Consider the following 14,040-nt stretch of genomic DNA (forward strand, 5'->3'; position numbering starts at 1 on the left):
ATGTCTGACAAGGTAAGTTAAAGACTGGATAAAGGCCAAGGAAAGGGCATGTAGGATGGCAAAAGTGAGTGGAAAGTTGGATGATTGGGAAGCTTTTAAAATCCAACAAAAGACAACTAAAAAAGCTACAAAAAGGGAAAATATGAAAAATGAGGGCAAAATGATACTAAATGTTTTTTTCAGTTACATGAAGAGTAAAAGGGAGGTGAGAGTTGATATTGGACCACTAGAAAATGATGTTGGTGAAGTAGTAATGTGGACAAAGAAATGGCAGATGAACTTAATAAGTACTGTAGAAGATACTAGCTGTGTGCCAGAGCTCTGTGAGTGTCATGGAGCAGGAGTGAATGCCATTGCTTTTACAAAAGAAAAAGTGTGTCTTAAGGTGAATAGGTCACCTGGACCAGATGGACTACATCCCAGACTCCTAAGAGAGGTTGCTAAAGAGATAACAGATGCATAACCTCAGTAGTTGGGGAAGTGTTGGGGTCCATTATTAAGGATGAGGTTTCGGGCATTTGGAGACTAATGATAAAATAAATCAAAGTCAGCATAGTTGCTGTGAAGGGAAATCTTGCCAGACAAATCTGTACAATTCTTTGGGGGAAGTATCAAGGAAGGTGGACAAAGGAGAGGCAGTGGATGTTATTGACTTAGATTTTCAGAAGACATTTGATAAAGTGCTTCACGTGAGGCTGCTTAACAAGATAGAATCCTGTGATGCTACAGGAAAGATACTGGCATGGATACAGGAATGACTAACAGGCAGGAGGCAGTGAGTGGGAATAAAGGTGGGCCTATTCTGGTTGGCTGCCAGTGACTAGTGGTGTTCCTCGGGGCAGTATTGGGATCACTACTTTTCATATTGTTTGTCAATGATTTAGATAGTGGAATTGTGCTTTTGTGGCAAAGTATGCAGATGATACGAAGATAGGTGGAGGGAAGAGTAGGTAGTGCTGAATAATTAATGCGATTACAGCAGGATTTAGACAAATTGAAAGAAAGGGGAAAAAAATGGCAGGTGGAATACAGTGTTAGGAAATGTATGATAATGCATTTTTGTAAAAGGAACAATACTATTATCTAAGTGTAAAGAAATTTCAAACATCAGAGTTGCAAAGGGCCCTCATGTAAGACTCCTTGAAGGTTAATTCACAAGTTGAGTCTGCTAAAGAAGGCAAATGAAGAGTTGGCATTTATTTCAAGGGAAATACAATTTAAAAACAAGGAGATAATGCTGAACCTTTATAAGAACTAGTGGAGAGAATGTTTCCTCAAGTGGGGGTATCCAGAACTTTTTTCTAGCCATAGAGTAATGAATCTGGAATCCTCTGCCACAGACTGTGGTGGAGGCCAAGTCCATGGGTATATTTAAAGCAGAAATCGATAGATTCCTGATTGGTCAAGTCATCAAGGGATATGGTGAGAGGGCAGGTGTATGGGCTTGAATAGGATCCAGGATCGGCCATGATGAAATGGTAGAATGGACTCAATGAGCTAATGGGCTAATTCTGCTCCTATGTGTTGTGGTCTTATGGTCTAACAGGTAGTGAAGGCAAGTATCCAGTCATCTTCCTCTTCATCGTCATTTGCTGTGTCATATGATATAGGTGATCATGGTGACCATTTTTGTTCTTGGCAAATTTTTCTACAGAAGCGGTTTGCCATTGCCGCCTTCTGGGCAATGTCTTCACAAGACAGGTGACCTCAGCCATTATCAATTCCCTTCAGAGATCGTCTGCTTGGCATCAGGGGTCACATAACTTGGACTTATACCAGCTGCTCATATGGCCATCCACCACCTGCTCCCATGGCTTCATGTGAAACCTTACATCTCCTTTGGTCCAGACGCATCTCTACCCCACCACCCAGAAGTATCCAGTATGCCTTCTTAATCAGCAAATCTGCATGTGTTGCCATCTTCAGGGATCCTTGGATATCAGAGTCAGGTTTATTATCACCTAATAAGACAGTTGCAAAACAAAAGTTTGTGAACCCCGCCAATACCTGGTTTTCTGTATTAATTATTCATAAAATGTAGTTTTCTTTCTCCTATATTATGTATTACTTTGAACTGCAGTTGCTAAATTAACAAATTTCCCGACACGTGCTGGTGATAATAAACCTGATTCTGATCTTCATCTAAGTCACAAGAATAGACAAATACAATCTCCCTAAACTAATAATACACAAACAACTGTACTACTTCTTGTCAAAGCTGAGTACACCATTTAAACAATCCCTGTCTAGGTTCAACAAAAGTATGCAAACTTCTGGGGTAATGCCTCTGCAAAAGCTATTTGGAGTCAGATGTTACAATCAATGAAATGAGATTGAATGTGTGGTTTGTACAGGTGTCCTGCCCTATGGAAAAGACACACAAAGTCAGGTTACTGACAGAGCTTGCTCTTCTCAAGAAAGATCTATTTATGTGCACCGTGCCTTGATCAAAACAACTTTTGGAGGACCATAGAAGAATTGTAGAGAGGCATGAAGCTGGAAAAGGCTACAAAAGCATTTCTAAAGACTTGAGTGTTCATCAGTCCACAGGAAGAGAAATTATCTACAAATGGAAGAAATTCAGTACTATTTCAAAGGTACATTTAATGTCCGAGAAATATATACAATATGCATCCTGAAACTCTTTTTCTTCACAACCATCCACAAAAACAGAGGAGTGTACCAAGGAATGAATGACAGTTAAATGTTAGAACCCCAGCTACCCCCATTAACGCTTAAGCAGCAGCAAAGCAATGAACCCCCCCCCCCTTCCCACCAGCAAAAAAGAGCAACAGCACCCTCCACTGAGCACTCAAGTGTGTAGTAAAGCATCAACAAAGACACAAATTTGCAGTACCCCAAAGACTACTCATTCACCTGGTATTTCAACCTCCCCACCTCCCCCTCTGCCCCACTCCCCCTCTCGCAAAAAAGAGGTGTCCCCATTTGACAGTGAGAGGAGAGACATCACAAATAATTCGCTGATTTACGATTTTAAAAGTCTGTTGCTTCACTGTTTCCAAGCTCTGTGCCCAAAGAACTTGCGTCTCTGGGCACACAGCCAGCAGCTAGCTTGCTGATTTTGATCTTCCGTCTCCCACAACACACCAATTTCCTGCGGAGGCACCGACCTCGAGTCTGCCCGCCTCCAGAGCCACAAAATCCCAGAACCCAGAAGGCTCTGTAGTCTTCTAGACTGCGCCCTTGGTATATCAAATTGCAGCCAGTCGTGAGACCCTGAGAGCGGTTTCCATTCCCACAAAGAATCGAAGTCAAGGTGTAACTCCAGGTCAGGGTCTTCAAAAGAACTCTGAAAGGGAAAAACAGAGATATTAAAGATAGAAGTAGAGCTGTTTCCAAAGAAGCAAACAAAGGAGTTGCTGTTAGGCGTGCCATTGTACTCCTAACCTCCTCTCCCTACTACTGGTAGATGTCCTGCAAAGATCACACCAAGAGCACAACATGCACTGCAGAGCAAGGTGAAAATGAACCCAAGGGTAATAGCAAATGACTTGCAGAAATCTCTAGAACTTGCCAAAGTCTATATTTTTTTTAGTTACTAGACATCCAGATCATTAACATATATAACCTCCAGGAAGGGTCTCACCAGGACTATCTGCTGTACGCCATTGGTTATTGTTTCCAAATGTGAAAGTAACCCCCAACCATCAGTGCTCCCAAACATAAAGCTGTTTTTGGTTCCCACAGTTAGAAACAGGGAGAAGCAAAGAGAATGGGGCTGAGAGGGATAATAAATCAGTATCATCCTCCACTTTATATATACCCAATGACTAGGCCTCAACAACTGCCTGTGGCAATGAATTGCACAGTTTCACTACCCTTTGGCTAAAGGACCTCCTCATCTCTGTTCTAAATGGATGTTGCTCTATTTTTGAGGCTTTGCCTCTGATTCTAGACTCCCCCCATTATAGGAAGCATTCTGTCTACATCAGCTATCTAGGCCTTTCAATATTATAGACAATAGACAGACAGTAGGTGCAGGTGTAGGCCATTTGGCCCTTCTAGCCAGCACCGCCATTCACTGTGATCATGGCTGATCATACACAATCAGTACCCCATTCCTGCCCTCTCCCTATATCCCTTGACCCTGCTATCTATAAGAGCTCTATCTAACTCTCGAATGTATCCAGAGAGTTGGCCTCCACTGCCTTCTGGGGCAGAGCATTCCACATATCCACCACTCTCTGGGTGAAAAAGTTTTTCCACATCTCTGTTCTAAATGGCCTACCCCTTATTCTTAAACTGTGGCCTCTAGTTCTGGACTTGCCCATCAGCGGGAACATGCTTCCTGCCTCCAGCGTGTCCAATCCCTTAATAATCTTATATGTTTCAATCAGATCCCCTCTCATCCTTCTAAATTCCAGTGTATACAAGCCCAGTTGCTCCAATCTTTCAATATATGACAGTCCTGCCATTCCGGGAATTAACCTTGTGAACCTACGCTGCACTCCCTCAATAGCAAGAATGTCCTTCCTCAAATCTGGAGACCAAAACTGCACATGATACTCCAGGTGTGGTCTCGCCAGGGCCCTGTACAGCTGCAGAAGGACCTCTTTACTCCTATACTCAGTTCCTCTTGTTATAAAGGCCAGCATGCCATTAGCTTTCTTTACTGCCTGCTGTACCTGCATGCTTCCTTTCATTGACTGATGTACAAGAACACCTGGATCTCGTTGTACTTCCCCTTTTTCTAACTTGACTCCTTACTTATTCTATAGGTTTCATTGAGATCCCTCCTTGTTTTCAACAATGAGCACAAGCTCAGAGCTATCAAATGCTCCTCGTATATTAACCCTTTCATTCCCAGAATGACTCTCGTGAACCTCCTCTGGACCCTCTCCAATGCCATAACATCCTTTCTTAGGTAGGGGGTTCAAAACTGCTCCAAATAGTCCTAGTCTGAGCAATGTTTTATAAAGCCCCAACATTACATCCTTGCTTTTGTATTCTAGTCCTCCTGAAATGATTGCTAACATTGCATTTGCCTTCCTTACAATCAACTCAGCCTGCAAGTTAGCTTTTAGGAAATCCTGCAGGAGAACTCCGAAGTCCATGTGCACTTCTGAGTTTTGATTTTTCTCCATTTAGAAAATAGTTTACATCTTTATATTTTTTACCAAAGTGTATGACCATATACTTCAGTACACGATATTCCAACTGCCACTTCTTTGTCCATTATCCCAGTCTGTACAAGTCCTTCTGCAGACACCCTGCTTCCTCCATTCTACTAGTCCCTCCACCTATCTTCATATTGTCTGCAAACTTGGCCACAAAGCCATCAATTCAGTCACCCAAATCATTGACATATAACATGAAAAGAAGCGAACCCAGCACCGACCCCTGCGAAATACCACAAGTCACTGGCGTCCAACCAGAAGAGCCCCCTTTATTTCCACTTTTTGCCTCCTACAGTCAGCCAATCTTCCATCTACCCTAGTATCTTTCCTGGCCCATGTTACTTCACTCCTGATGAAGGGTTTTGGCCCGAAACGTCATCACTACCTCCTCCCGTAGATGCTGTCTGGCCTGCTGAGTTCTGCCAGCATTTTGTGTTTTTTATTTAGTATCTTTCCTGTAATACTTACCTTGTTAAAGCCTCGTGTGCAGCACCAGATCAAAGGGTTTCTGAAAATCCAAGTAAACTTATACTGACTCTCCTTGTCTATCCTGCCTGTTATTTCCTTAAAGAATTCCAACATATTTGTCAAGTAATATTTCCCCTTAAGAAAGCAATGCTGACTTTGGTTTACTTTATCATGTGTCTCAAAGTACCCTGAAACTTCATCCTTGATGATGGACTCCAATGTCTTCTTCACCACTGAAGTCAGGCTAACGGACTCCTGCATAATTTTCTTTCTTCTGGCTTCTTCAAGAGTGGAATGATTTGTAGTTTTCCAGTCCTCTGTAACCATTCTTAAAAGATTATTGTGAATGCTTCCACGCTAACGTCTTTCAGAACCCTGGGGTGTAGTCTATCTGGTCCAGGTGGCTTATATACTTTCAGACCTTTTAGATTTCCAACTACCTTCTTATTAATAGCAACTACATTCACTTATGCCTACTGACAATCTTGAATTTCTGGCATACTGCAAGTGTCTTCTAAGGTGAAGACTGATGCAAAATACTTATTAAGTTTGCTCACTATTTCTTTGCCTTCCATTACTACCTCTCTAGTGTCATTTTCTAACAGTCCTATATTCACTCTTGCCTCTCTTTTACTCTTTATCTATCTGAAAATAAAAGCCTTTTGGTATCCTCTTTTATATTATTGGCTAGCTTACCTTCACATTCCATCTTTTCTCTCCTTATAGCTTTTTTAGTTGCTTTCTGTGTTTTTTTTTTAAATTCCCAATCTTCTAACTTCCTACTAATTATTGCTATATTATGTGCCCTCTCTTTTGCTTTTGTGCTGCCTTTGACTTCCCGTGTCAGCTACGATTGCACACTACTTCCATCTTTGGGTGTATTGATCCTATGCCTTCAAAGTTATTCCCAGAAATCCCAGCCATTGCTCTTCTGCTATCATCCCTGCCAGTATCTGCTTCGAATCAACTTTGGTCAGCTCCTTTCTCATGCCTCTGGAGTTCCCTTTACTCCACTGTAATAGTGATGTACCTCCCTCTCAAACTGCAGGGTGAATTTTATCATATTGTGATCACTGCCTCCTAAGGGTTTCGGCACCTTAAGCTCTCTAATCAAATATGTTTCATTACACCATACCCAATCCAGAATTACCTTTTCCTTAGTGGGCTCAACCATAAGCTGCTCTAAAAGTCATCCCATAAACATTCTACAAATTCCCTCTCTTGGGATCCACTAGCAACCTGATTTTCCAATCTACCTGCATAGTGAAATCTCCCCATGACGATAGTAACATTGCACTTTTTACTTGCCTTTTTTTATTTCCCATTATAATTGGTACTCCACATCCTGACTACTCGCTCCCATCGTGTTCTTTTTATCTTTGCAATTTCTTAATTCTACCTACAAGGATTCTACATCTTATGATTCTATGTCACATTTCTAAGAATTTGATTTCATTTTTTACCAACAGTGCCATCACATCTCCTTTGCCTACCTGCCTGTCCTTTTAATACAATTTGTATGCTTGGATGGTAGCTCCCAGCTATTGTCTTCTTTCAGCCATGACTCAGTGATATCCACGCCATACCTGCCAATCTGCTGCGAGAACATCTACCTTATATCGTTTACTGTGTGCATTCAGATATAACATGTTCAGTCTTGTATTCATCACCCTTTTCGATTTTTGCCCCCATGTTACGCTACAACTCTGCAATTTTGCGCTATCATCTGCCTATCCATCCGCACAGTCTCACTGCACAATGCATCTGCTTGTAAACCAGCTGTCCCATCCTTAGTCTTTTCACTCTGGTTCCCATCCCTCTGCCAAATTAGTTGAATCCCTCCCCAACAGACCCCTAAGGATTTCTTTATCTTAAGCTCCCTAATCAAATCTGGTTCAGTACACAACATGGATAGGTGCCTCAGTCCATTTGAAGTTTTACAGATCTTGAGCAGGCAGATGGTTCCATCCAGTTTATAGCATTCTCTTACTTTGCTATTAAAATACGAGCTTACATTTTGTGTTCAAATCTTATGAATGACAATAATCAACCAATTGATACAATAAAATATATTTTTTTCCATCTCTCTTTATTAAGTAAATAAGTGATAAATAAATTAATCTGCTAATACTGAAAATTTGGAATTCTAAATAGAACTTTTTCCTCTTTTTGGTCAGAACTTTTGGAGGATAAAAAAAACACATATCAATTCAAACCATAGCAAATGATGCTGGAGATATTGTGATGAGAGACGCAGAAATGGCAGAGAAACTGTATGATTATTTTGCATCAGTCTTCACCGTGGAAGCCATCTTCAGTATACCATACAGTCAAGATTGTCAGGGAAGTGAAGTATGTGCAGTGAAAATTACAACTGAGAAGGTGCTCAGGAAGCTAAATGATCTGAGCTTGGATAAATCTCTTGAACCTGATGGAATGCCTTTTCAGGTTTTGAAGGAAGTAACTGGAAAGATTCCAAAGTCATTAAAAATGATCTTTCAAGAATCGATAGATTCTGGCATTGTACCGGATGACTGGAAAATTGCCAATGTTACTCTGCTATTTAAAAAAAGTGGGAGGCAGCAGAAATGAAACTGTAGACCTGTTAGCCTGACATCGGTGGTTGGAAGTTGTTGGAATCAATTGTTTGCGATGAGATTACGGAGTACCTGAAGGCACATGACAAGATAGATCAAAGCCAGCATGGTTTCCTGAAAGGAAAATCTTGCCTGACTAACCTACTGCAATTTTTTGAGGAAATTACAAGCAGGGTAAACAAAAGTGATGCAGTAGATGTGGTGTACCTGGATTTTCAGAAGGCCTTTGACATGATGCCGCACATGAGGCTGCTGCTTAGCAAGGTAAGATCCCAGGCAATTACAGGGGAGTTACTAGCATGGGTAGAGCATTGGCTGATCGGCAGAAAACAGAGAGTGGGAATAAAGGGATCCTATTCTGGTTGGCTGCCAGTTACCAGTAGAGTTCCACAGGGGTTGGTGATGGGACTGCTGCTTTTTACAATATATGTCAATGATTTGGACTATGGGATTAATGGATTTGTGGCTAAACTTGCCGATGATACAAAAGCAGGTGGAGGAGCGGGTAGTGTTGAGGAAACAGACAGCTTGCAGAGAAGTAGTTTAGGGGAATGGGCAAAGAAGTGGCCAATGAAATACAATGTTGGAAAGTGTATAGTCATGCACTTTGGTGGAAGAAATAAACAGAATATTATTATTTAGATGAGGAGAGAATTCAAAATGCAGCGATGCAAAGGGACTTGGGAGTCCTTGTACAAGATACCCAAAAGGTTAACCTCCAGGTTGAGTTGGTGGTGAAGAAGACAAATGCAATGTTGGCATTCATTTCTAGAGGTATAGAATATAAGAGCAGGGATGTGATCTTAACACTCTAAAAGGCACTCATGAGACCACATTTGGAGTATTGTTTGCAGTTTTGGGCTCCTTATTTTAGAAAAGCTAAACTGATATTGGAGAGGTTTCAAAGAAGATTCACAAGAATGACTCCAGGAATGAAAGGGTTACCATATGAGGAACATGAGCTTTTGGGCAGTATTCTCTCAAGTTCAGGAGACTGAGGGGGATCTCATAGAAACATTACCAATGTTAAAAGGCATGAACAGATTAGATATAGTAAAGTTATTTCCCATGGTAGGGGAGTCCAGGACAAGAGGGCACAACTTCAGGATTGAAGGGTGTCCATTTAGAACAGAGATGTGGAGAAATTACTCTAGTCAGAGGGTGGTAAATCTGTGGAATTTGATGCCACGAGCAGCTATGGAGGCGAAATCATTGGATGCATTTGAGGCCGAGATAGATAGGTTCTTGATGACACCTAAACATTGTACATTAATGAAATGGAGCTGTCTGATCCTTAAAGGATGCATGTTTTTAAGGATTTTCTGAAGTAGTTGTTTACTTGCAAACAAAAAGTTTAAAAACATGATGCATTTCATGATTGAATACAGTATTAAAGTTGGAAACTGAAGAGAAAATTTTTAAAAAAGATATTTAACTTTTTTATTTTTTATAAATTGTGTGGATGAAAATTAAATTAAACTTAAAATTTAACCTGTGTTTCTTTCTCATGGATTCATACAACATGGTTCCAGGCTCTCACCCATTGAGTGTGCACCAGCTATTCAGCAGCTAGTTACACTAACCCTACACTGATCCCATTCTACCCTCTCAACTCTTCAATTAGCTCTCCAAGATTCTCCAATAAATCAAGACATAACAGTCAAATTACAATGGCCAATTAGCCCTAAGAAGCTGCCTGACCTGTTAAGTAATTTTATCATTCTCGTTTTATTGTAGGGCAAAAATCAAAAAGGACCACTTTTCAACATAATTGTATAAGGGCTAAGAGTGTTGTAAAAACAAGCCTGAAAGCTTTGTGTGTCAAGGCGAGGAGCATTCGTAACAAGGTGGATGAATTGAATGTGCAGATAGTTATTAATGAATATGATATAGTTGGGATCACAGAGACATGGCTTCAGGGTGACCAAGGATGGGAGCTCAGCATCCAGGGATACTCAGTATTCAGGAGGGATAGACAGGAAAGAAAAGGAGGTGGGGTAGCATTACTGGCTAGAGAGAAGATTAACGCAATAGAAAGGAAGGACATTAGCCTGGAGGATGTGGAATTGATATGGGTAGAGCTGCATAACACTAAGGGGCAAAAAACCCTGGTGGGAGTTGTGTACAGGCCACCTAACAGTAGTAGTGAGGTTGGGGATGGCATTAAACAGGAAATTGGAAATGCGTGCAATAAAGGAACAGTAGTTATAATGGGTGACTTCAATCTACATATCGATTGGGTGAACCAAATTGGTAAGGGTGCTGAGGAAGAGGATTTCTTGGAATGTATGCGAGATGGTTTTCTGAACCAACATTTTGGGGAACCAACTAGAGAGCAGGCCATTCTAGATTGGGTATTGAGCAATGAGGAAGGGTTAGTTAGCAATCTTGTCGTGCGAGGCCCCTTGGGTAAGAGTGACCATAATATGGTGGAATTCTTCATTAAGATAGAGTGTGACATAGTTAATTCAGAAACAAAGGTTTTGAATTTAAAGAAGGGTAACTTTGAAGGTATGAGACGTGAATTAGCTAAGATAGACTGGCAAATGATACTTAAAGGGTTGACGGTGGATATGCAATGGCAAGCATTTAAAGATCGCATGGATGAACTACAACAAGTGTTCATCCCAGTTTAGCAAAAGAATAAACCAGGGAAGGTAGTGCACCCGTGGCTGACAAGGGAAATTAGGGATAGTATCAATTCCAAGGAAGAAACATACAAGTTAGCCAGAAAAAGCGGCACACCTGAGGACTGGGAGAAATTCAGAGACCAGCAGGGGAGGACAAAGGGCTTAATTAGGAAAGGGAAAAAATATTATGAGAGAAAGCTGGCAGGGAACATAAAAACTGACTGTAAAAGCTTTAATAGATATGTGAAAAGAAAAAGATTGGCTAAGACAAATGTAGGTCCCTTACAGTCAGAAACAGGTGAATTGATCATGGGGAACAAGGACATGGCAGACCAATTGAATAACTACTTTGGTTCTGTCTTCACTAAGGAGGACATAAATAATCTTCTGGAAATGGTAGGGGACCAGGGTCTAGTGAGATGGAGGAACTGACGGAAACACATGTTAGTAGGGAAGTGGTTTTAGGTGAACTGAAGGGATTAAAGGCAGATAAATCCCCAGGGCCAGATGGTCTGCATCCCAGAATGCTTCAGGAAGTAGCCCGAGAAATAGTGGATGCATTAGTGATAATTTTTCAAAACTCATTAGATTCTGGATTAGTTCCTGAGGATTGGAGGGTGGCTAATGTAACCCCACTTTTTAAAAAAGGAGGGAGAGAGAAACCGAGGAATTATAGACCGGTTAGCCTGACATTGGTGGTGGGGAAAATGCTAGAGTCGGTTATCAAAGATGAGATAACAGCACATCTGGAAAGAGGTGAAATCATCGGACAAAGTCAGCATGGATTTGTGAAAGGAAAGTCATGTCTGACGAATCTTATAGAATTTTTTGAGGATGTAACTAGTAGAGTGGATAAGGGGAGAACCAGTGGATGTGGTATATTTGGATTTTCAAAAAGCTTTTGACAAGGTCCCACACAGGAGATTAGTGTGTATGCTTAAAGCACGCAGTATTGGGGGTATGGTATTGATGTGGATAGAGAATTGGTTGGCAGACAGGAAGCAAAGAGTGGGAATAAACGGGACCTTTTCAGATTGGCAGACCGCAAGGTTCAGTGCTGGGACCTCAGTTGTTTACAAGATATATATTAATGATTTAGACGAGGGAATTAAATGCAGCATCTCCAAGTTTGCGGATAAGACGAAGCTGGGTGGCGGTATTAACTGTGAGGAGGATGCAGGTTACCTTGGATAGGTTAGGTGAGTGGGCAAATTCATGGCAGATGCAATTTAATGTGGATAAATGTGAGGTTATCCACTTTGGTTGCAAGAACAGGAAAACAGATTATTATCTGAATGGTGGCCGATTAGGAAAAGGGGAGGTGCAACGAGACCTGGGTGTCATTGTACACCAGTCATTGAAAGTGGGCATGCAGGTACAGCAGGCGGTGAAAAAGGCAAATGGTATGTTGGCATTCATAGCAAGAGGATTCTACTGCAGTTGTACAAGGCCTTGGTGAGACCTCAGCTGGAGTGTTGTGTGCCGTTTTGGTCCCCTAATCTGAGGAAAGACATTCTTGCCATAGAGGAAGTACAAAGAAGGTTCACCAGATTGATTCCTGGGATGGCAGGTCTTTCATATGAAGAAAGACTGGATAGACTGGGCTTATACTCGCTGGAATTTAGAAGATTGAGGAGGAATCTTATTGAAATGTATAAAATTCTAAAGGGATTGGACAGGCTAGATGCAGGAAGATTGTTTGCAATGTTGGGGAAGTCCAGAACGAGGGGTCACAGTTTAAGGATAAAGGGGAAGCCTTTTAAGACCGAGATGAGGAAAAACTTCTTCACACAGAGAGTGGTGAATCTGTGGAATTCTCTGCCACAGGAAACAGTTGAGGCCAGTTCATTGGCTGAATTTAAGAGGGAGTTAGATATGGCCCTTGTGGCTAAAGGGATCGGGGGTATGGAGAGAAAGCGGGTACAGGGTTCTGAGTTGGATGATCAGCCATGATCATACTGAATGGCGGTGCAAGCTCGGACCGAATGGCCTACTCCTGCACCTATTTTCTATGTTTCTATGATTGATCTGGGTTCCATTGTGCCAGAAATGTTTACACCAGTCATTGGTCCAATGGAAATGGAATTTGAACTGTCCATGTTCAGAGACTATGAATGATCTTAAAAAAATAAGTTAGTGTGGTCGTGTAAATTTTAGTTGATCACATCCACTTCTAAAAACACTATTAAATGACAATTGTTAAGTTTTTAATCTTGGCTAAGTCAAAACTGTGGATTAAAGTTAAATGGTTAATTTTTTGTAGTTTTTTCAGATTTGAGCACTGCTTCCAAGGCATCTGTGATTTTTATGGCAACATTATACATGGTGTGAAGCTTTACCTTGAAAAATACTGCTCCTCTCAATCATGCTGAGATACTTCTTTTCACATTCTGCCAGCTATCTTTTTCTGGCAGTTTTGCACTCATTAAAATGAATTTAACCAACTGCTGTTGCCAATCTCTCTGATGAAATAGGTGTAGATTAAACCGTGTACTCTGCTACAACAATAAACTGCAGTGGCATGCAAAAGTTTGGTCGTCACCCCTGGTCAAAATTTCTGTTACTGTGAATAGTTAAGTGAGTAGAAGATGAACTGATCTCCAAAAGTCATAAAGTTAAAGATGAAACATTCTTTTCAACATTTTAAGCAAGATTAGTGTATTATTTTCATTTTGTACAATTTTAGAATGAAAAAAAGGGAAGGAGCACCATGCAAAAGTTTGGGCACTGCAAGAGATTTGAGCTCACAGATAACTTTTACCAAGGTCTCAGACCTTAATTAGCTTGTTAGGGCTATAGCTTGGTCACAGTCATCATTAGGAAAGGCCAGGTGATGTAAATTTCAAAGTTTATAAATACCCTGACTCCTCAAACCTTCTCCCAACAATCAGCAGCCATGGGCTCCTCTAAGCAGCTGCCTAGCACTCTGAAAATTAAAATAAATAATGCCCACAAAGCAGGAGAAGGCTATAAGAAGATAGCAAAGCATTTTCAGGTAGCCGTTTCCTCAGTTCTTAATGTAATTAAGAAATGACAGTTAACAGGAACGGTGGAGGTCAACTTGAGTTCTGGAAGACCAAGAAAACTTTCACAGAACAGATCAGAGGGTTGCTAGAAAGGCAAATCAAAACCCCTATTTGACTGCAGAAGACCTTCAGGAAGATTTAGCAGACTCAGGAGTGGTGGTGCACTGTTCTACTGTGCAGC

General features: G+C 41.1%; 1 protein-coding gene across 3 annotated transcripts in view; it reads left to right on the forward strand.

Annotated features, from left to right (window-relative positions):
* slc4a1ap (solute carrier family 4 member 1 adaptor protein) overlaps positions 1-14,040 on the forward strand; it is a 153,245-nt gene that overhangs the window by 9,356 nt on the left and 129,849 nt on the right. Inside the window, exon 2 of one of the 3 annotated variants that reach the window (XM_059982808.1) lies at positions 2,355-2,597. The exons of the other annotated variants lie outside the window; for them this stretch is intronic. Coding sequence (XP_059838791.1) covers positions 2,570-2,597 — 28 coding nt within the window. The 5' untranslated portion in view covers positions 2,355-2,569. The remainder of the gene's footprint in view (positions 1-2,354; positions 2,598-14,040) is intronic. 3 annotated transcript variants of the gene reach the window in all.

This window comes from Hypanus sabinus, chromosome 10, assembly GCF_030144855.1.
Source record: "Hypanus sabinus isolate sHypSab1 chromosome 10, sHypSab1.hap1, whole genome shotgun sequence".
In the NCBI taxonomy this organism is placed as follows: Eukaryota; Metazoa; Chordata; class Chondrichthyes; order Myliobatiformes; family Dasyatidae; genus Hypanus; species Hypanus sabinus.